Raw genomic sequence first — 24,274 nt, 5'->3', positions numbered from 1 at the left:
TGTTCGTGACTCCCGCATGCTAAACTCTATCTATTAAATAAAAGTTTTAAAAACTTCACATTTTTCGCATATATTTAGTAGTTTACTTTCCGCTTTATCGCGGGGTGTCACAGTTGGTATCAGAGCCTTTGTAGCTCCTGACGCACACACGTGTACCCCAAACTTAAATTTTGAAGTTGACCTTGAAATAATGAAGGAGAGATGGGTAGAACTAAGGACCTAAGTTGGTAGTCTTCTTGTGTATGCTATTTGTTAAGTACTAACTCGTTTGATTCTCTTTGGTGCTTTAAGAAGATGGTGCGACCAAACGTTGTGGATAATACTATCTTGCAAGCTCTTACCCAAATTCTTCAAAATCAGCAAAATGTCAATGTTCAAGGCCGTCCTGCTCAACAAGCGGTAGATCATCAAGGAAGTTTTGCTTGGATTGCAAGTCAACTAGCAAGAAACAAGGCTAAGACCTATGGTGGTGAAGTGGATCCTATTGAGCTTTCCGAGTGGTTTCGTGACATGGAAAAGAATTTCTCTCTTTATGATGTCCAAGATCAAGACAAAGTGAAGCTTGCCTCTCATTTCCTTGTGAAGGAGGCCGATAGGTGGCGGACTATTACCGGGCCTTCCGTCACTCAAGACCCCACCTTTGATTGGAACCGTTTCAAGACTCTTGTGGAAACTCGTTTCTACCCTAAGGAACTCAAGCAACAAAAATTGAAGGAGTTCATTGATTTCAAGCAAGGAGGCCTATCCGTTCAAGCTTTCACCGACAAGTTCAATGATCTTGCTCACTATGCCCCTAAGTTTGTGAAAGATGAAGATGAGCGTGTCTACTTCTACCAAAGTAAGTTGAATCCTAAGTTGGAAAGTATGGTGAGAAGAGACTCCACAACCTTTGTGGCGGTCTATGATGATGCTCTTTGGGCCGAAAATTCCTTGAAGGCTATTGATAATAATGCCAAGTCTCGTTCCCACTCTACTTCTTACCGTCCTAACTTTCATGGCAAGAGACCCTTTGTGCCTTATCCTTCACCAAACAATCCTAACAAGAGGTTTGTACCAAGAGCACAAGAACCAAGAGTGCAAGAACCAAGGAGGCAAGAGCCTAGTGGACAAGTTTCCCAATCAAGCAACAACAACCTCAACTTGGAGAAAGCTCGCAAGTGCTTCAATTGTAAGCAAGCCTTACACCCCGGAGTTGGATGCTATAATCGACCTTTGACTTGCTATCATTGTAAGAAGCCCGGTCACCGCTACAATGATTGCCCCGATAGGAAGACTTCTACTACTTCTTCATCCACCCAAGCTCCTAAAGCCAAGCCAAGAGGAACCATCTTTGTCATGAGTCGTGCCGAAGCCGCCGCTCATCCCGACATCATTACGGGTATGTTCTCAATTCTCGATCAACCATGCCTTATTCTTTTTGATACCGGCGCATCTTTATCTTTTATTTCTTCCAAGTTTTCGGAAAAGTTAGATCTTGAGCCCATACCTAGTGAGGATACCCCTATATCCTTACCTTCCGGAGAAATCATTTCATGCTCCTATTCCTTTCCCGATGTCCCTATCATAATTTCGGGAAATCTTTTCCCCGCTAACCTACTTCGTTTTCCCCTTGAGGAATTCGATGTGATTTTGGGTATGAATTGGTTGTCCAAGTATGATGCAAGATTCGAGTGTAGAGATCAAAAGATTCGCCTCAAAAGTCCGCTAGGAACCCGTGTTTCCTATAAAGGGATTCGTTCTCAAGAAGGTGTGAAGTTGATTTCCGCGTTGAAGTTGATGAGTATGGAGAGGAAAGGTCACCAAGTCTTTTTATGTGTGGTGACTTCTACTTCTCCTTCTTTTCCGAAGCTTGAAGAAGTGCCCGTGGTGTGTGAGTTCGCCGATGTTTTTCCCGAGGAGTGGCCCGGGATACCTCCCGAGCATGATGTTGAATTTTCTATCGACCTTGTGCCCGGAACCGGACCGATTGCAAAAGCTCCTTACCGTATGGCGCCAACCGAACTTAAAGAGTTAAGGAAGCAAGTTGATGAGATGATTGAGAAAGGATTTATTCGACCTAGTGCCTCACCTTGGGGTGCTCCCGTTCTCTTTGTGAAGAAGAAAGATGGATCCATGAGACTTTGTATCGATTATCGTGAGCTCAACCGTGTCACTATCAAGAACAAGTACCCTCTACCAAGGATTGAAGATTTGTTCGATCAACTCAAAGGTGCCTCTACGTTCTCCAAGATTGATCTAAGATCCGGTTATCATCAAATTCCCGTTCGTGATTCCGATATTCCAAAAACCGCCTTTAGCACGAGATATGGACATTTCGAGTTTAAGGGGATGCCCTTCGGTTTAACCAATGTCCCCGCAATCTTCATGGACCAAATGAACCGAACTTTTAGTGAGTTCCTGGACAAGTGCGTTGTGGTCTTCATCGACGATATTCTCATCTTTTCTAAATCCGAGGAAGAGCATGCCGATCATCTTCGTACAATCATAGAGATTCTTCGTCGTCAAAAGTGGTTTGCCAAGTTTTCCAAGTGTGAATTTTGGTTGTCTAAGGTGTCATTTCTTGGTCATGTGATATCTACGGAAGGTGTTATGGTGGATCCTTCGAAGATTGAAGCCGTGATGGAATGGAAGAGCCCGACCAATGTTGGTGAGATCCGTAGTTTCTTGGGTTTGGCGGGTTATTACCGTCGCTTTGTAAAGGACTTTTCTAAGCTTGCTAGACCGATGACTCAACTTTTGAAGAAAGAGACCAAATTCTTGTGGACCGAAGCTTGTGAAGTAGCGTTTCAAGAGTTGAAGAGAAGATTGACTACCGCTCCCGTGTTGACCATACCCGAGGATGGAGTGGACTTTGATGTGTTTTGTGATGCTTCTAATATGGGTTTAGGTTGTGTTCTCATGAAAAATAGGAAGGTTGTTGCTTATGCTTCGCGACAATTGAGAGTTCATGAAGTGAACTACCCTACTCACGATCTTGAGTTAGCCGCCGTTGTTCATGCCTTAAAGATGTGGAGACACTACCTCATTGGAGTTCATTGCCGTATCTACACCGATCATAAGAGTTTGAGGTATATTTTCACCCAAAAGGAGTTGAATATGAGACAACGCCGTTGGTTGGAATTAGTGAATGACTATGATTTGGAGTTGTTATATCACGAAGGAAAGGCAAATGTGGTTGCCGATGCTCTTAGTAGAAAGTCAATTCACTCCTTGAGTGCCATCCGTGTGCTTCCTGATGACCTTTGTGCCGAGTTTCGTAAGTTAAGTTTGCAAATAGTGGAAAGTGGCTTTGATTACCTTGGTGCTATGGTTGCCGAACCCGTTATTCTTCGTGAAATCCGTGATAACCTTGTTGATGATGCTACTTTCAAAATATTCCAAGCCAAGCTTCTTGAAGGGAAAGCTAAAGATTGTGAGATTGATGCTAGTGGATATCTCCGTTACCAAAGCCGCATGTATGTCCCCGACGCCAGTAACTTGAGAAAGAGAGTTCTTGATGAAGCCCATCTATCCCCTTATTCGATCCACCCCGGAGGAGACAAGATGTATAAGGATTTGAAGCTTCAATTTTGGTGGCCTAACATGAAGAACGACATTGTGACTTATGTTGGGAAATGCCTCACTTGTCAACAAGTGAAGATTGAGCACAAGAGACCCGGAGGTTTGCTACAACCCTTGGATGTGCCTTTATGGAAATGGGAATCTGTCTCTATGGATTTTGTTATGGCCTTGTCTAAGACCGTTGGTGGAAAGGATGCCGTATGGGTGATTGTGGATAGATTGACCAAGTGTGCTAGGTTCATTCCCATTAAAGAGACTTGGAGTCTAGATAGGCTTGCTAGTGCCTATGTTGAGGAGATTGTTCGTTACCATGGTGTCCCTAAGGAGATCGTATCGGATCGTGACCCAAGATTTTGTTCGAGATTTTGGAAGGCTTTACAAGATGCTATGGGTAGTAAGCTGTTGATGAGTACCGCTTTTCATGCCGCTACCGATGGACAAACCGAAAGGACGATTCAGACCCTTGAAGATTTGTTACGTGCTTGTGCCCTTGATTTCCATATTAGTTGGGAGAAGAGCCTACCTTTGGTGGAGTTTTCCTACAATAATAGTTACCATGCCTCTATCAAGATGGCTCCTTATGAAGCTTTATATGGAAGAAAGTGCCGTAGCCCGATTTGTTGGAATCAAGCAAGTGATGTTCGTGATCTAGGACCCGACAAGTTAGCCGAAACAATTGACCAAGTGAAGATCATCCGAGAAAGAATGAAAGCCGCCCAAGATCGCCAAAAGTCTTATGCCGATGTTCGCCGTCGACCCTTGGAGTTTGAAATTGGTGATAAAGTGTTCTTGAAGGTTTCCCCTATGAAAGGAGTAAAGAGATTTGGAGTTAAAGGAAAGTTGAGTCCAAAGTACATTGGACCCTATGATGTGGTGAAAAGGATTGGTGCCGTGGCTTATAAATTGGATTTGCCCCCGAGTTTGGGTAAAGTTCATGATGTGTTCCATGTGTCTCAACTTAGGAAGTATATTAGTGACCCGAGTCATGTGTTGCAAAATGATATTCCCGAGCTTGAGCCTAGTCTTTCTTTCGAAGAGAGACCGATTCGCATTTTGGATAAGAAAGACAAAAAGTTGAGGAGTAAAGTTGTCCCCTTATTGAAAGTTTTATGGAAGTGCGGTGACGTGGAAGAAGTGACTTGGGAACCGGAAGCCTCTATGCGTATCAAGTACCCGGATTTATTCTCTTAAGGTAATTTTCTTACTTCAAGTTTCGAGGACGGAACTTTTTAAAAGGAGGGGTGATTGTAACACCCGCCCTTTTCGTATAATTTTCATAAAGAAAAATAATACTTTTATATTACTTTAACTAGTTAATTTCATTATATTAATAAAAGTAATTTAATTAAAGCTATAGGTTTTAAAGCTTACGTTATACAAATTATACGTTTTCGTCGGATAGAAATAATAATAATAATAATAATAATAATAATAATAATAATAATAATAATAATAATAATAATAATAATAATAATAATAACTATATTGATAATAAAATTCCGTCTTAAATTATAGTAGGTTTAAGACGAACCTCCGTCTAGCAAAGAACCGTCACATGCTCACATGTGAGGCTAAACTTATCCACTCTCGACCTATCCCGGGTCGACAACACGCCCCTCAATTTTGGCACCCAACTAATATAATAATGATAAATTTACTCTCTCACACTCTCCTCACCCAATCACAGCCCGCCAACACACCCCATTCTTTTAAAAAAAAAGCTACTGTGTAATTGCATAGAACCCCTACCACACAAACATTTCCGCAGCTGGAAACAAAAAACCAGAGCAAGCTCACAAAAAGAACCCATTAATGGCGGTCCTAAAATCCTAGATTTCTCGCTCAATTTTCGACCAAACTCAATAATTCTTGCACCATTCTTCTCCTTATCTCTTCCTTCATCTTTTAAGGTAAGAAAGGTATAGCCTTGTGGAGTTCCCGTCTCGACCCATCTCATAAATGTGACGTTTTTAAACTAACTCGGCTCTTATTACAGTTTTTAGGTGAAGAGTTCGAGGACCCCGAAGGAAACTCGTTCATAATAGACCATTCCCTTGAAGATTGAAGAAAGTTAAGGTAACGGTGATAGGTTACTCGACAAACGTCGGGAAACTCGCCTTTTCTACTCGACTTTTCTGTGTTTATAGTAAAAGTTTAAACCTTTGAATGATTTCTCGGGTATAGAAGTGTTCTTTGAAGTACATGTGGTAAACTTTCATGGTGGTCGTGTTTCACTGCTTGTTCCTTCTCTTTTACCCGGTTTCGAGTTCAGAAATAGTGTATGGCTTTCTTCTTGCTGAGTAAGTTGTATGTTCATATCTGCTGGATTTTCTGAGTTCTCTTATGTTGAAGATGATGGCTTTATTTACGCCCCTTGTGTGTCTATACCGCCCTAACTTACTTGCTTGTTACGTCTCGAGTCCGTTCTAAAATAAGCTGCTGGAAGTCGGTTTTTGTGCTGTACGTTTGACGTTTTGCTGCTGTTTTGGGGAGGGACAAATCAGTCACTCGAAATGGTTTTGGTGCGCATTCTATTCATGTTAGGATCGTCACATGTACACTTGTTTTCCCCGTTTTAATCTCGTCTTAAAACGGAGTTGAAATGAGAGCGTTAAACCACGGCTTTAAATTGTTCCATGCTAGTTTTCGAACTTTGTTTTGAGACGAATTAATCGGTCCCTCGAATCGTTTTTCCTGTTTGTGTCCTCATGCTAATGCCGTCACATGTATATTCGATTTTTACCGCTTTGGAAAACTCGAGTTTGGACTGTCAAGTAGGGGTCTGAGTACAGGAGCCGTGCATTCTTGCTTCCCTGTATGATTTCATTGAGCGAAATTCTTTGCTCACCCACTTTCTTTCCTGTATGCCTTGAATGCTGATGCCATTCCTTTTTTTATTTTTATTTTTATTTTATTTTATTTTATTCTTTTCTATTTTGTGGATATTGATGTTGGGCTCACCAACATTCAACTCTTGGACTCAAATTATGATCACTTTTGGGCTCACTTCTCTATTTTACATGGACTCAATTTCTTGATGTTTGTGGGCTCACCATTCCTATATTTTTGGGCTCAATTTGTCACTTGTATTGGATTGTTTGCATTTCGTAAATTTCCACATGACGTAAATTATCCATTACCACCTGTTATATTTTATTTATTTTATTTAACCGACATGTATAAATATAAAATGAAATGTTTATTTTATATGTTCAAGTATGAAAAGACGATTATAAATAATTACCTGTATGAGTCGCATTCTTGTAGAAATGCCATAGTACCATCATATATGCTTGACATGCTTTTATGCCTGCTTGTGCCGTTCTGCCAAGTATGGATTTAGCTCATTTATTCCGCTTCTTTCGGACTGTTCTGCCGATTGTGGGTTCTCGACTTCCGTTCTGTCGATAAAGTCTTGGATGCGGACTGTTCTGCCGCATGTCGAATCGGGGACCGTTCTGCCCCGAGAGTCTGGCCAGATTTAGACTAGGATTGAGTCTTTGTGATTATCATTGTCGTCCTACCAGGGGAAATTATATTTGATGAGTGTAGTAAAGGATTTGCATTTTGGATGGGTATATTGGTCATGTCTCCTTGAATTACGTGCTCATGGTTAAGTGGTCTTTATCTTGCCTTCTTACATTTTCCTCCATTATTTAACTTTGTTTATGCTTTGCTTACTTGCCTACCTTATTCCTTTTCCTTATTTATGAATCTTTGAACATGTATGCTCATATGCATAGTTACAATTCAACTCATTCTCATCTTACTTAATCTGGTCATTTGTTTATGCGTTTTGTCATGTTCATCTTGATGTTTTGTGGTTGGGAGAACCTTGAGTTACTCCCCACTGACTGTGGCTTTCATGTTTACATGAATGACAGGTTGGTGAAGATGCTTATATGGGGTTTGACGTGTGAGCTAGCGAGTACCCCGGACTTTTAGATTTCTTATTTACCGCTTAGACTCACCTATTTCTTTATGTCATTCGAGGGATATATTTTCCCCACTTTTGACCGTTTTATTTGTATGGACCCTTGTTTTTATTTCCGCTTTTCCTTCTGTCGAATGTCCGTGACTCCCGCATGCTAAACTCTATCTATTAAATAAAAGTTTTAAAAACTTCACATTTTTCGCATATATTTAGTAGTTTACTTTCCGCTTTATCGCGGGGTGTCACCGAAGCCCAATTAGAATTAGGTTTAGGAATAGGTTATGTTATTTTCCTATATAACGTAACTTTACCTGCTGCTTGATAGATCTATCATTCATTAGCTTAGTTTAATTCAGTTCCTATAATACATTAGTGATTCGTAGTTAGAATTCTCAACAAAGTTCTCATCTTACTTTCGGATTCATTGCTTATTCCTTTGCTTCGGTAACTCTATTCCTTAATTTCAGTTTACTTTTATTTCCCCCGTAGTTTAGTTTTTGCTAGTTTAGTTTTCCCAAAGCCAATTTATCGTTTCATGTTAATTATTTGTTTAGTTAATTTAATTATGATATCATTTGCTTTGTTTATAAATTTTACTGTTATTATTGTCGTCAATATGTATAGCTAAACACCCCTTACTAAGATGTAGGGGATCTATGGCGTAGATGGCATTAGAATAGGTGACCCCGAATTAGGGCTTGGTCGATCGACTGGCTTAACTAGTCGGTCGACTGAGCCGGTTAGTCGATCGACTGGGGTAGCTGGTCGATCGACTGACTTCGTGTTTGATTAGAATCGTTAATTTCGTTAAGTGCAATATTTAACAAAGAGACCGAGAGGAGACTTGTTAGATGCTTAGTTTTGACCAACCCGTAGATCGAAAGATAGGGAAGGGCATTAATTAACGAATTAAGATGACTAAATTGCTGAGATCGAAAGATAATGTAATTTAGGCTTTAGGAATCACTAATCGGGGCGAGAGCTAGCATTAGTGAGACTTAGGGACTGGTAGCATAGGCCGAAAGGAGCTACTAGTTAACTTGGACCGAGAGGACTTGTTTTACCCATCCTACACAACTGTATTTCGTACTTACCTAGGTTTATGTGCCATCGCAGCTATAGTGAACCGACCGTTTTAGCATTTCTTTCATCATTGTTTACATCTTTTGCAACTTTTATTTATTTATTTAGTTTATGTTATTAGTTTTAGTTATAATTCACACCCTCACTGTTACCGATAGACTGAAATATAAAGCATCTATTATCTCCCTACCACCCTGCGGATCGACCCTTACTACCACTTGCTAGTTGTAGTTTGGAAAATTATAAATGTTATTTTTGATACTCACATCGACAGATATCAAATTTTGGCGCCGTTGTCGGGGAGGCAGCGCTAGTTTTAGTTGTTTTTGATTTTAGTCTTTCTTTCTTTAGTCTCAGGGAACTTCGGTTCCTTGAGACCGTTTTCATGTTTCATGTTCTAAGTTTTCCACAGGAAGAGGATGAAATCTTTGGTGCTTATTTAGCCAGACTTTGGGAGTTTATTGAGCCCATACGAGATTCCTTTTCTGATCTCCAAATATGCTGCACTATTTTCCGGTATATGAAAGACTTACGCGAGCATACCTTGAGTCTATAGGTAAGTGGGATTTCGAAGGAATCCCCGTAATTGAGGTATTAGAGTTCTTTAATTGGTTTGCTACTGAATCTCTTAAACCTACTTTTTCTCTTCATGTTGACTCAGATGAGGGGGTGGGTGAGACCTTAGAAACCAATCTAGGAAATGCTGACGGAGACATAGAGGAGACCACTAGCGTGGTTGACAATCCTTTTTATAAGGATAGTTTATAACCCCTTTATGATTCTTGCACTGATAGTGAGGTCGATTTGGAGGATCTCTTTGAGAATCTCCGACTTGACGAGTCTAGCGATAAGGAGAGTGAGGAGGAAAATTTTGACAGTCTTGAGGTTAATTGGGATGTGTATGACGATATTATAGATGAACCTATTATAGAGGACCCGATTGACCCATTTGACTTTACCGCCCCTTGTATTTGGGATGATTATCCACCTTCTCCTTTGGATGACCAGACTTCTCCACCTCACAGTTCATACCCGTCTGAGCATCTTAATTCTACTCGCGTTATTTTTGAGTCAATTGCTCCAGAGCTCTCTAAATTTCCACCTGCGGATAATTTGAGCTTTTATATTCTGCCCTTAGCTCGAGGGCAGAATTATTTTGTGGTTGATTTTAGGAGCTGCCATAGGAAAATTGTTAGGCTTAAATGTTTTTACATTTTGATTTCCTATGTTATTTCTATCTTATGGTGCTACTTACTATTTTGTGTAGCACATGCGCAGATGTATGATAGGTTGCTGAGAGCCTTAAGTTGTTTTGATTGGGCTCCATTAGAGTAAGCTGCTGAAGAAAAAGAGGTCGAGCGGGACCGTTCTGAAACCAGCGCTAGCCGGGAGGCAACCCGGATGTGATTTGTTTAGTTTTGCGAATAAAATTCGTAGTTGTTTAAGAAAAATAAATAAGAACTCTTAGTGTGTGCTTAGTTTAATTTCCGTCTTTAGACTGTTACAATTGGGTTTAGCGCAATTTTGGGCGCGTTTTTATGTGCATTTACAGGTTATTAGACCAAGTTAACTCAACTCATTGAGTTAATTCAAAGAAAGAAGCTGTTTCGTCAGGTAGGTCAGTCGATTGACTGACCTAGCTAGTCGATTGACTGCCCTCAGCAGTACAGTACCCTTTGATCATCGTGAACTGGTCGATCGACCAGGACCATTGGTCGATCGACCACTGTAGCTGTTGTACTTCTTTCTTCAATTTAATTCTTTGCACGTAATTTACCGCTTCATTTTTGTTTTCTCGGATAATGCGCGATATTTTCTGTCTTTTCAGGTACTTTATGGTAGCACTGCTGGCTACCGAAACCTCCTAGCTCACGCTGGTTTGGGGAGGTTTCCTTTTGCTGCGCTTAAAGTCTTGTGAGTTTTCGAGTCCTCTTCATGTCTTATTTAGTTATTTATCGCAAAATCCCAATTCCTTTGCTATTTTCATTATATGATTTTGCACAATGGGGACATTGTGTGATTTGGTTTGGGGAAGGGTTTTGCATTGCATTCACATGTTTAATTGCATTTCTGTTTCACGTTTATTGCACTTCAGTTTGCATTTGTTATTTCTTTTCTCTTATATATACAAAAAATCCAAAAACAAATTGAAAAACTTTCAAAAATTCCAAAAATGCACGTTTATTTCAGCATATAGGTCGAGTCGGAACGGTAGTATTTCAATGATGACATTGAATTTTCAGCCGTTTATGCCTAAGCCTTGCTAATTGACATGTTATTAGTAAAATCATATTTGCATAGTCTACGAGTTTTCGTTAAATTTCTTGTTGAACTTTAAACTTGACTTTGATTTTTGGCAAACTACATCATTTTCTGAGATTTAGAGCTTATAACTAGTGTCATTCATGACCAGTTTATCTACGATTGTGAGTAGTACTCCTTATGAGACATGTTACATCAATTTGCATAAATATGAACTTAATCTGCTTAATACCTGTATGCATTCGTTCTGTGGTTTGTTGACACATGTGAAAGAGGTCACCTCCTTATTCATTTTTCCCATAAGCCTCATACTGCCAGAAATAGCCTTTTTGTCCCGATAACTACATCCTACACTTAGCCTGCCCTTGTCAAGCTAGTAGTTTATGTTCTTGGGATTGTTACTTTGTTTTTGGTAGCTAATGTTCATTTTGAGATGATGTTGGGAAGTTGAAAAAGGAAGGAAAGAAGGAAAAAAAAGAACTTGAAAAAAAAAGAGAAGAAAAAAAAAAGGAAAAAGAAAAAAAAGAAACGCATGCTGTACTGTAGAGGGCGGTCGATCGACTAGTCATCTTGGTCGATCGACTGAAGCCCGAGAAAAAAGAAAATAAAATCACATGGTTGGAGTTTTGATTAGTTGGTGATTTTATTCCCATGCTTTATTATCATCATTTGGGGAATTACAATTATATCGGAGATTGTAAGATTTGTGCTTGCTATTAGCACTGTTTCGATTGAAATTTTGAGCAATAAGTTGGGATGATTTATTAGTTTGGTTCCCTTAGTTACTAGCTTGGCTTTTAACTATGTTTTTACCAAATTCGTCTTAGCCCCTTCTTACCCTTACCTCACATATCCATATTTACCTCGGCATGTGTCATGGTCATTTGTTTGGTTGGAATGCATATGTACGGTTGTAAAGATTATTTTCATATTAGACTGCAGGCATGTTCTTATAGGTCGTAGTTAGGTGAGTGTCACTACAAAATTACTTCTTTCTATCTTTTACATATTTTCACCTGTGCTTATGTGTGATATGAGCGGCCCGTGAGAGTCCATGATGATAAGTCTCTATAGTTGACGGTTCAGCAGTTTTTAACGACTATATAACTCAATTGCATGATTCATATTGCTAATTGATTGTTAGTTCTAGGATTAAACTGGTTTAGGCTTTACAGTTTGCATTTCGCTCTGAGATTGAACTCGTTCCAATTAAGTTTTAGAGTCGAGTCTAGTTTTTGCTTGGGGACAAGCAAGGGTTTGGTTTGGGGAAGTTTGATACGTGTCCTAAATATGATGTTTTACACCCTATTTCACACGCATTTCAGAGCTCAATTATGTAGTTTATGCTACTATTTTCCCTGTTTCCGTCTACTTTCGTGTTTTTGTATAATATTGCAGAAATGTGAAGAATCCAGCGGAAATCGAGCCGAATCCGTCCCTAAGTACTTAGCATTGCATTTGACATGAAGTAGTGACTCAGGAAGCGAACTTGGTGCGCATTGCAAGGCCTGAAAGACATATTTGCGAGAGTTTTAGAAGCGGATTACCAGCTACAGTGGTCTATAGATTGACCTACATGGTCTATAGACAGTCAGAATGCTTCTCGACATTGCAGGCTGCTTCAGATGGCTATATCTCGCATTCTAGAGCAGATAATCGAGTGATTCCAATTGGAGGTGAAAGCTTATCCTCTTAGCTTTCCAACTCCGCGTAGAACGCCTGATTTGACCAAAAAACAAAGAAATAGCAGCTGTTTTAAGATCGGTGCGCGCTGCAGGAATCGTCAGAATGCAATTCTGTACAGCGCATGTGGTCGATCGACTGGCCTCAGTGGTCGATCGACCACTCCACGAGCTGATGCGCAATTTAAAAGACGAGAGACTGAAGCCCAATTAGAATTAGGTTTAGGAATAGGTTATGTTATTTTCCTATATAACGTAACTTTACCTGCTGCTTGATAGATCTATCATTCATTAGCTTAGTTTAATTCAGTTCCTATAATACATTAGTGATTCGTAGTTAGAATTCTCAACAAAGTTCTCATCTTACTTTCGGATTCATTGCTTATTCCTTTGCTTCGGTAACTCTATTCCTTAATTTCAGTTTACATTTATTTCCCCCGTAGTTTAGTTCTTGCTAGTTTAGTTTTCCGAAAGCCAATTTACCGTTTCATGTTAATTATTTGTTTAGTTAATTTAATTATGAAATCATTTGCTTTGTTTATAAATTTTACTGTTATTATTGTCGTCAATATGTCTAGCTAAACACCCCTTGCTAAGATGTAGGGGATCTATGGCGTAGATGGTATTAGAATAGGTGACCCCGAATTAGGGCTTGGTCGATCGACTAGCTTAACTAGTCGGTCGACTGAGCCGGTTAGTCGATCGACTGACTTCATGTTTGATTAGCATCGTTAATTTCATTAAGTGCAATATTTAACAAAGAGACCGAGAGGAGACTTGTTAGATGCTTAGTTTTGACCAACCCGTAGATCGAAAGATAAGGAAGGGCATTAATTAACGAATTAAGACGACTAAATTGATGAGATCGAAAGATAATGTAATTTAGGCTTTAGGAATCACTATTCGGGGCGAGAGCTAGCATTAGTGAGACTTAGGGACTGGTAGCATAGGCCGAAAGGAGCTACTAGTTAACTTGGACCGAGAGGACTTGTTTTACCCATCCTACACGACTGTATTTCGGACTTACCTAGGTTTATGTGCCATCGCAGCTATAGTGAACCGACCGTTTTAGCATTTCTTTCATCATTGTTTACATCTTTTGCAACTTTTATTTATTTATTTAGTTTATGTTATTAGTTTTAGTTATAATTCACATCAAACCCCCCCCCCCCCCCCCTCACTGTTACCGATAGACTGAAATGTAAAGCAACTATTATCTCCCTACCTTCCTGCGGGTCGACCCTTACTACCACTTGCTAGTTTTAGTTCGGAAAATTATAAATGTTATTTTTGATACTCACATCGACAGGTATCACCAATGTCGCACCCTATTTTCGAAAGCATCCATGATTTATTTTGTGGAAGAAGAAGAAAGGTTTTTGAGATGTTTTTCGTGTTTCGGAAGATGAAATAATGAAACACAAACATCCCTATTTATTCAAAATAATCAGCGCTTTTTTCCAAAAAAAGTTGAAGCTCACTTCCATCGCCCTTGGCCTCGCGCCTCTTTGGGCTGGTCCTCATGATCCACACCTTAATTTGTCCCTATCAAGTTGTGTTTCTTCCTGACACGTAGATTCTCTCGCCTTAAGGCTCGCGCCTTTTCGGGCCTATCTGGGAATTTTTGTGTTTTCTCACACTCACATTTTCTTGTTTTGGCGTTTTACGAAATCCGACACGGTTTCCATGACGCAGCTTTAAACATACGGGTTTTCTCTCTTTTTTTAGGGGGAAAGGGCTAGTCGGCCCGACCCGCGACGGATCGTTTCCATGTCAGTCGAAAATTTCAAAAAAATTTCGGTTTTTCGTATTTTCCACAAAAATAGAGAATTCATAACGCGACGTGAATTTCATTCAAAAATTCAAACTCTTGCAAATCCGAGTCTTGATCTCAGAAATATCAAATCAAATACACTCGCAAAATTTCTTTTAAAATTCACCCGTGACGGTTTGAGTTTTAGTTTTTCGAGTTGCAAATCAATTTTAGGCAAAATTCGATGCAATTTAATTCAAACACGAGTTAATTGCTGAAAATAACAAATCAGTTTCTTTTGGAAAATCCAAACGTGACGACCTGTCGCAGAATTTTTAAGATTTCTTTTCGAATTTCAAATTTTAACTTCGAGTCATCGTGGTTATTTTTGTCAAATGTTTTTGCGTGATTACGTGTGTGCATACGTGCTACCTGTTGCCTGTTTTCTACACTAACGATGCATGAACAAATGCAATACAAAGGGGAATCAGCCGCCGACCGTGCTTCTCCGAAAAACAACACAAAAAAGCCAAAAAAAATAAACTACAAACCAAAAACACATATATACAAGCCGCCTCACGCAAAATACATCAACACACGTTTGAGACAAACGACTGACCATATAAAGAGGATCCGGTACAAGTATTTATCATACAGAGACTGGCCTAAAACAATGGACTAGGGGTTATCCGCCACCTACTGAACTAAGCACTCCCTATCCTTCTAATCATAAAAGAAAGGGAATAACACGGAAAATAAAGGAGTAACCGCGGAAGCAGAGGTGGTTACCATGATGGTAATACATCATTCCTACCCCGAAACAAAAAAGAAAATGATGCCTGGAAGATTTCGGACGACATGACGATCAAGAATTGTGACTCAGTGCATCACCCCGACGTTAATCCCCAATCGTCGGAATTCAGCGATGAAAAGGAGCCATAACAGAGGTTGCCACCCCGGTGTTGAAACCCAATAATCAGAATTCAATGACGACTGAAAATGGCAACGTAGAACGACACACTGGTGTTAACCCCAACCATCAGACGTCCAAAGTTCTGCAGACGAAAGCCAATGATCAACATGTGATCAAAGGCTGGACAAAGGCCGGCAGGGAGAAACATAAATCAACAAGGACAAGGCAACAATTGTCTCTCCTCCTCCAGGATCATCCTCCCGCTCTAGAGCCTCGACAATGTACCTAGTGTGCCCAGAACACTCCCCTTCAATCAGGACAAAACAAAAACGTCAGCCAAAATTTTGGCATTAAGACGGCGCAAAATGGACAAAATCCAAAAAAAAAAACAAACCACCTACAAATGCAAAACACAACAAGGTTAATATAACAGCTCAAGGTTAATGTAATATTTTACTAATATTCATGAAGAATAGGAGTGTTTTGCATTTGCAGCTCAAGGTTAATGTAATATTTTACTAATATTTTACTAATATTCATGAAGAAGAGGAGTACGTAGAAGACGCGGATGAACAGCTCAAGGTTAATATAACCTCAACCAAGGGTACTATAACTTTAACCAAGGGTACTATAACCTCAACCAAGGGTACTATAACCTCGGATAAGGTTAATGTAACCTTGTTTCATGGACTTTCAAATCTGTCTATTCATGAACCCAACAAAGCTAATATGATGTTGGGTAAGGTATTATTAGATGGTAATGATTGTTCAATTTTTCAATACAAAGAACGTTATCAATCGCCCCTTGAAATATCAATTGATAAGAAACTATATGGTGATGAATGTCAATGCTATTTCTTCATGAGATCGATTTCTGAAGTTGTTCACGGTGGTCTGATTAGCTCAAGCAAGTGCTATTTCGAATTTAATATACTTGTGCATGGAGGGTGGTGGGGTGGAAGGCACAAGAAAAGATGGTTTAAGAGGCGCGGAAGGGGCAGGCACAAGCTGGGAAGACACAAAAAAAGATGGTTCTAGCGGTAAAGGCACGAGAGGAGTCTGAAATCAATCAAGATAGATGACCTTGAAGTTGGGATCGAGGATTATGAGCTTAAAGATGATCTGAGATCATTGCTATTACCCATCAAAGATTTTGCATCCAGATTTGTAAGGTTCGTATTTGATCCGGGAGGTCGTTGGTCCAAGAATCGGGTCGATTCTTTTTTGGAAGAAGGGGAGTATGATGCGGGAGCATTATGGATTGAAGAGTACAACGACAAAGGATCTCAATAGCACAAACTCCAAGGCTGCCTTACACGGATTCCAAAGATGTGTAAGAGTATTAGCTAGTATTTCCTAGGTCGAGTCTGTTTTAATTTTGCTAAATCAACTCTATTTTATTTTCGAATAAGATTCGGAAAACTAATTTATCCTAGTCGAGTTAGAAAACTTTTTATTTCCTAATTCTAGTTAGATTATTATTAGTTTAATTTCAGTTTAATATTCCTATTCCTAGTTAGTTTAGGAAAGAGTTAGATAACTTTTTAGACAAGTTAAGGAATTAGATCTCGAGTTAGATTGTGACATCGATTAGGACTATAAATAAGGACCGATTGTGGCCTTATTTTTCAGAATATTTCAGAAATACAATAAAGTTTACTGTTCGTAAAACTTGTGTCAATCTTGCGAGATTAGATTAGGAGTTTTCCTTGCGAGGCTGAGTTATAGGAAATCGAGCTATAACCTTGCGAGGTTAGAACAAGATTATCTATTCCATCCCTTATCTTTGGTTCTTTATTCACAATATCCACACAATATCATCAAATCACACATTACATTCACAATACAATCAACAATTCCGCTGCAAAATTCTACAAACCCTAATCCGTTCGTTCAAAACCTACGCGTTCTACATCAAATTGGTATCAGAGCTATGTTCAAATTTGTTTCTTAACAAATTAATCTTGGGAAGAACGAAATCATGTCTCGAAAAAAACTCAGGCAAGCATTGAAGAAGTTGGAGGAATATGAGGAAGAATTGTTATGGGAAGACATAACAAGTAGAATTGATCAGCTTTCATCCAAATACGAGAAGTGGGAGCGTGAACGTAATCAATCTTGTGGAGCAAAGGAAGAGGTGATAAAGATTGAATCTCCTAAAGTTGCTCACGAAACAGGAGCAGAAAAACATGGAGAGACGACAAAGAACAGTCCAGACTACTGTCAAATTGTAGAGACGACAGACCTTATCCAAACGAACAGTCCAGAAGTCTGTCTAAAAGACTGTCAGATTCCGAATGATGAAGTAAATGAGGAAGACGATATATTTATATGTATTGTCAAGCCATTAGATGAAGGTGATCAGATTGAAAAAGAAAAGGCTGAAAATTTTACTAATATTCATGAAGAAGAGGAGTACGTAGAAGACGCGGATGAACAGCTCAAGGTTAATGTAACCTCAACCAAGGGTACTATAACTTTAACCAAGGGTACTATAACCTCAACCAAGGGTACTATAACCTCGGATAAGGTTAATGTAACCTTTTTCATGAACTTTCAAATCTGTCTATTCATGAACCCAACAAAGCTAATATGATGTTGGGTAAGGTATTATTAGATGGTAATGATTGTTCAAATTTTCAATACAAAGAACGTTATCAATCGCCCCTTGAAATATCAATTGATAAGAAACTATATGGTGATGAATGTCAATGCTATTTCTTCATGAGATCGATTTCTGAAGTTGTTCACGGTGGTCTGATTAGCTCAAGCAAGTGCTATTTCGAATTTTATATACTTGTGCATGGAGGGTGGTGGGGTGGAAGGCACAAGCAAAGATAGTTTAAGAGGCGCGAAAGGGGCAGGCACAAGCTGGGAAGACACAAAAAAAGATGGTTCAAGCGGCAAAGGCACGAGAGGAGTCTGAAATCAATCAATATAGATGACCTTGAAGTTGGCATCGAGGATGATGAGCTTAAAGATGATCTGAGATCATTGCTATTACCCATCAAAGATTTTGCATCCAGATTTTTAAGGTTCGTATTTGATCCGGGAGGTCGTTCGTCCAAGAATCGGGTCGATTCTTTTTTTGAAGAAGGGGAGTATGATGCGGGAGCATTATGGAATGAAGAGTACAACGACAAAGGAGCTGAATAGCATAAACTCCAAGGCTGCCTTACACGGATTCCAAAGATGTGTAGGAGTATTAGCTAGTATTTCCTAGGTCGAGTCTGTTTTAGTTTTCCTAAATCAACTCTATTTTATTTTCGAATAAGATTAGGAAAACTAATTTATCCTAGTCGAGTTAGGAAACTTGTTATTTCCTAATTCTAGTTAGATTATTATTAGTTTAATTTCAGTTTAATAATCCTATTCCTAGTTAGTTTAGGAAAGAGTTAGATAACTTTTTAGACAAGTTAAGGGATTGGATCTCGAGTCAGATTGTGACATCGAGTAGGACTATAAATAAGGACCGATTGTGGCCTTATTTTTCAGGATATTTCAGAAATACAATAAAGTTTACAGTTCGTAAAACTCGTGTCAATCTTGGGAGATTAGATTAGGACTCTTCCTTGCGATGCTGAGTTATAGCAAATCGAGCTATAACCTTGCGAGGTTAGAACAAGATTATTTATTCTATCCCTTATTTTCGGTTCTTTATTCACAATATCCACACAATATCATCAAATCACACATTACATTCACAATACAATCAACAATTCCGCTGCAAAATTCTACAAACCCTAATTCGTTCGTTCAAAACCTACGCGTTCTACATCATATACTAGTAGAAGATAGGTATAAGGAAGGTACTAGGAAATTTCATAATTCTTTGGGGGGGAAAGTTAAGTATATATATATATATATCTGCAAAAATGGGGTAATTACATTATAGCATATCATCTACTCTATAGCTATCACTAAAGAGACTGAAACCAACTTCTATCTTTAGCTAACAACATCGAGACATTAACTTTTAGAAATCTAGTCTTAACATCACTAAGTATCTTGTTCACAAGATGCTCAGGTCTTCTAATGGAAGCTTCCATTCTCGCTTCATTTCTCATTCTCCATAACCAGTACACAAGGGCAACATGACAGGCCCCTATGTAATTCCTCTGCAGCTTAGTAGCACCTCTACCCTTAGAGTACCACAAATTATAATCTTGAAGACGAAACTTACAGTGCAGGGCTTGTTGCAATAATCTGGTGCATAGCTTCCCATATTCACACTCATAAAAGACATGAATCATAGTCTCAGGTTGGCTGGCACAGATGTCACAAGTTTGATCAATAGTAAGCCCCATTCTAATCAATCTATCTTTCGTAGGAAGTTTATGATGCATGAATTCCCAGAAAATAAAAGAGCATTTGGGGATATTCAGAGGGTTCCAACAGACGTAGTTCCAATCAATAGCAGGTTCCTTAACTCGCAACCAATCATATCCTGCATAAACAGTGTACTCAGCAGTTGTATTGAGCCAATTATTGTTGGTGTAGGCTTGCTTGAAAGTGTCCATTATGTGAGTGAGCTTTTTCCAGGACCAGCTACAATCCACAGGGGCCTTATAGTCAGTCCAAGCTATCCCTTTCATATAAATATTACTCACCCATTTGACCCAGAGATGGTCCCTTTTTTTAGCAAGCCACCACACATATTTACCTAACAAAGCTTTGTTCCAAACTTTTGCCTCTTTAATTCCCAGGCCACCTTCAACTTTGGGCAAACAACAAGTAGACCAACTGATGTTAGGCACCTTCTTATAATCAGAATAACCACTCCATAAGTAGTTCCTACAAATAGAGGTAATTTTATTCATAATATTGCTAGGAATCAGGAAAATAGTTGCCCAGTAAGCATGTAAATTGTTCAGAACAGCATTCACCAAAGTTAAGCGTCCTGTATAAGAGAGATGCTTAGCACCCCATCCCCTGATTCGAGCTACAATCCTCTCTGTCAGCTTATATCCTTCATTCTTACTCAGTCTCTTGGAGGATATGGGCACCCCCAAATACTTAAAAGGAAGTGATCCTCTGTGGAAGCCTGATACTTGCAGAATTGGATCAATTGTACTAGTTGGCACCCCATTAAAATACATCTCAGATTTAGCTTTATTATGAGTTAGACCTGATGCTGCAGAGAAGGTAGAGAAAGCCCTCAGCATCCACATAATAGAGACATCTGTTCCTTTGCAGAAGAGTAACAAATCATCTACAAAGAGCAAATGATTCAACCTCAGAGAAGCACAAAGAGGATGGAACTTAAAGCTGTCCTGCTGAGCAACCACCCCAAGAATCCTTGACAAATACTCCATACATAGAGTGAAGAGTAAAGGGGAAATAGGATCTCCTTGACGCAATCCTCTCTTCCCAGGGAAGAATCCAAAGTGGTTGCCATTAACATTTAGGGAATAAGAAGGACTGGTAACACACATCATCACCATATCAATACACTTCTGAGGAAACTGTAGAGCACCCATCATTTGTTCTAGAAAACACCACTCAACTGAGTCATAGGCTTTTCTCAGATCAATTTTGATCATACAACGTGGTGAAGCAGCCTTCCTATTATAAAGACGAACTAAATCCTAACAAATCAACACATTCTCAACAATGTTTCGTCCTTTAATAAATCCCCCTTGACTCTCACTCACTATATCTGGGAAAACCATGCTCAGTCGTTTGCAAATCACTTTGGCCACAGTCTTGTATATGGTGTTACAACAAGCAATTGGGCAAAAGTCCAGCACACTAACAGGATTTGAAAGCTTGGGAATAAGAGTAAGAGTTATAGTATTAATTTGCTTGAGCATTTTCCCATGAGTGAAGAAATCTTGAACAGCAACTATAACATCATCTCTAACCACATCCCAGGAGTCTTTGAAAAATTGGATCGAGTACCCATCTGGTCCAGGTGACTTAGTAGAAGGAATAGAGAATAAACATTCTTTTATTTCAGCTGAAGTCACAGGGGTCAACAGAATATTGTTGTGAGCCTCAGTAACCACTCTCCCAGTTCTAACCGTAGGAACATGAACATGCACAGTAGGTAACGAAGTCCCCAATAAGCTTTTGTAGTAGTCCAGAAATGCTTTCTCAATCCCATCACAAGTGCTATAATTGATACCATCACCTCCAGTGATATTTATAACCCTATTATGGACTTGTCTAGATCTGATCTGACTATGAAAATACCTAGTGTTCTCATCTCCAAACCTTAACCAATCCACTTTTGCTTTTTGGCTCAGAAAACTATATTGAACTTTACACAAGTGCCTGTAAGTATTTGCTGCTTCTCTTTCAGCATTGCTCAAAACATGATCTCCAGGATTATTGTGAAGCTGAATCTGAATTTCTTCCAACAAACTTCTAGCAATGCCAGCAGCCTTATCCACATCAGAGAAACCATTCCTATTGAGAGATTTAAGAGGAGCTTTCAAATTTTTTAACTTGGAAACCAGAATGTACATATGAGTTCCCAGAACAGGCTGATCCCACGAATCCTTAACCACAGTCTTAAAATCAGGAGCCAAGCTCCACATATTGTAGTATTTAAACTGATTTTTCCTCCTCATTCTAGTCAACCTCCTGTAACAAACGCATGGATTATGATCAAAGAGCCCTTCAGGTAAGAAATGAGCATAACCTTCAGGGTAGACATCCAGCCAATCAGCATTCACCATGAACCTGTCAATTCTTGAAAAACCCCTAGAGGCAGGCACTTGTTTATTGTTCCAAGTGACAAAAGCACCCTGCCCCTTGATATCAGTTAAACCACAGTAATTGACACAGCTTCTGAAATTAGCAATATCAGCCCAAGTAACCTCTCTGCCTATTCTTTCATTAAAATCCAACACATTGTTGAAATCCCCACAAACACCCTAGGGACCCTTATATTGATCATGCATATCCCTTAAATGCTCCCATAACTCATTCCTTTCTTCATCATCATTAGAACCATATACAACTGTAAATGTGAAAGTATCCCCCATAGCAAGCTCAGTCACACTCACAGTAATAGCTTGAGCAGTTTTATGAAGTAAAGTAACCCCAAAAGTCTGAGGATCCCATATGACCCATACTCTTCCTCCATTATGCAGATTGTTATTATTAATACCCTCCCAATGAAGTCCTAAATTATGCAAAATAGTAAGAAAATCATGATCCTTAACTTTAGTTTCAACTAGACCATAGAGACCAATATTATTATGATAAAGAAACTTTTTAACGTCTTGTTGTTTATTGGCCCCATTTATTCCTCTAACATTCCAACTCCCTATATTATTCATTACCTATTCCTGTTGGATCCTCCTGTCTCCCTTCCAACTGTTCTTGACTACCAGACATATTTGAACTCTTAGTGATTGCCTCAACATAGGTTTTAACAGGTGACGAGCTGCCTGCCCTAGCAAATTCCTGTCTGGACACTTGCTGTATGACAGTCACAGGTGTAATCATCGCAGAATTATGAAAAGTAGGCCCTCCAAATGGAACTTCAGGTGGCTTAGGTGTTTGACTAACTCTGACTGTCACAGGTGGTTTAGGAATAGCTCTCCAGATTTTCTTCACCACAGGTGGGTTAGGATTAGGCCCTATGACTCGTTTCTTAGACATTTCCTTTGTATGACCTATACCCTTACATGTATCACAAAATGAAGGTTTCCATTCATACTCCACCAGGATGCTGATTTCCTTCCCCTTTTCATCTCTAAAATGCAGTTTATCAGGAAAAGCTTGTCCAACCTCAACTTCCACCAAAAGTCTAGCAAATCCCAACCTAGTTTTATCTTATGTGGCTCCATCCCTCTTAAGGAATTTACCCAACAGCCCAGCAAGTTTTTCAAGGCTAGATTTGCCTCAAAACTTCAAAGGAAGCCCACAAAGACGAAGCCAGATTGGCAGAGCTTTGACTCTCTCCTTATGCAAACTACATGATTCAGACCAAGGCTTAACAACTACAGGCTTGTTATCAAACATTGGAAATCCCTGTTGTAGTACTAGAGACTGACACTCCTTAGTAGGAAATCTTACCAGGAAGACGCCATTCGGGAGAAACGATATTTTATCAAATTTATAAACCCCCCAAATCTTCCTGATAAACCCGTCTATCAGTTCCCAAGGAGGATTTCCACCAAGGACATAGCAAACGACAACAGTATCCCAAAATTGCACTTCCGACTCAACATCCTCATTAGTAAGTTGTAGTAAATTCTGACCAGCAGTTGGAGATTTCTTACCTCTTACTTCGGTCCAATCAGCCTCAGGACCCTCATCAGACGGTGGAACAATCTCTTCAACCTCAGCAGTTGTCTCAGGAGCCTCATCAGACGGTGGAATAATCTCATCAGCATCAACGATTGTATCTAGATTAATCACCGGAATTCCCACAATTTCGCTTACTTCTCGAGTTTTCTGGGCATCAGCTGATTGTGGAATCCCTAAACAATTCTGAGAGGATGAACCTTGTTCCATATCGAGATTATGATCAGTACAATTAGTAAATGAAAGTCTCAATTTTGCTTTTGTTTTTAATTTGTTTTTAGATTGTGATTTTTTTGGGATTTTTCTTGCCATTTTGTAATCAAAACCCTAGAAAATCTAGAGAGAAGCTAGAGCTTTCTCTTTCTAAAAACATTTTTTTAGATTCTCTATGTAAAATTCATTTTTACTATTATTATTATTATTACTATTACTATCATATTTGTAAATTACTATTACTATTACTATTACTATTACTATTACTAGTACTATTACTATTACTATTACTATTACTATTACTATTACTATTACTATTACTATTACTATTACTATTACTATTACTATTACTATTACTATTACTATTACTATTACTATTATTATTACTATTATTATTATTATTATTATTATTATTATTATTATTATTATTTATTTTATTTTTTTTAATTTTTAGATGCGCACAGCTTTCATTAAAATAAAAATAAAAGTTTACATGAAATTGGTGAAGGAAAAGTAGATCTATATACTTAACATATTCATATATGTTCCATTTTAATTTACTCATAAAATTAATGGTGATCTTATGCATGCAAACTAAAATAAAAGAAGAT

General features: G+C 38.9%; 1 protein-coding gene and 1 long non-coding RNA gene across 2 annotated transcripts; one reads left to right on the top strand and one right to left on the bottom strand.

The window, feature by feature from the left end:
• Window positions 1-5,365: 5,365 nt before the first annotated feature.
• Window positions 5,366-7,630, top strand: LOC141598206 (uncharacterized). The gene is made up of 3 exons (XR_012523324.1): window positions 5,366-5,471; window positions 5,565-5,637; window positions 7,446-7,630. It is a non-coding gene; the product is annotated as an uncharacterized LOC141598206 (long non-coding RNA).
• Window positions 7,631-20,776: 13,146 nt separating this feature from the next.
• LOC141601313 (uncharacterized) lies at window positions 20,777-23,660 on the bottom strand. Its single transcript, XM_074421583.1, has 4 exons — window positions 23,053-23,660; window positions 22,481-22,950; window positions 22,078-22,371; window positions 20,777-22,020 (listed from the first exon to the last, which is right to left on the bottom strand). Exons 1-4 carry the CDS (start codon window positions 23,658-23,660, stop codon window positions 20,777-20,779), a joined length of 2,616 nt encoding a protein of 871 aa, XP_074277684.1.
• Window positions 23,661-24,274: the final 614 nt, after the last annotated feature.

Source organism: Silene latifolia, chromosome 9 (assembly GCF_048544455.1).
Source record: "Silene latifolia isolate original U9 population chromosome 9, ASM4854445v1, whole genome shotgun sequence".
Classification (NCBI taxonomy): Eukaryota; Viridiplantae; Streptophyta; class Magnoliopsida; order Caryophyllales; family Caryophyllaceae; genus Silene; species Silene latifolia.
Note: the sequence above shows the minus strand (reverse complement) of the source record. Positions and strands in the feature narration are given on the sequence as shown.

Excerpts from the sequence above, each read along its gene's own strand:
- LOC141601313 (XM_074421583.1), bottom strand. The coding sequence starts at position 23,660 with ATGGAACAAGGTTCATCCTCTCAGAATTGTTTAGGGATTCCACAATCA. Across the intron at positions 22,951-23,052 it reads CTTTGTGGGCTTCCTTTGAA|ACTTTTGGTGGAAGTTGAGG; the intron begins GTTTTGAGGCAA and ends GGGATTTGCTAG. Across the intron at positions 22,372-22,480 it reads GGAGGATCCAACAGGAATAG|TTGAAACTAAAGTTAAGGAT; the intron begins GTAATGAATAAT and ends TCTATGGTCTAG.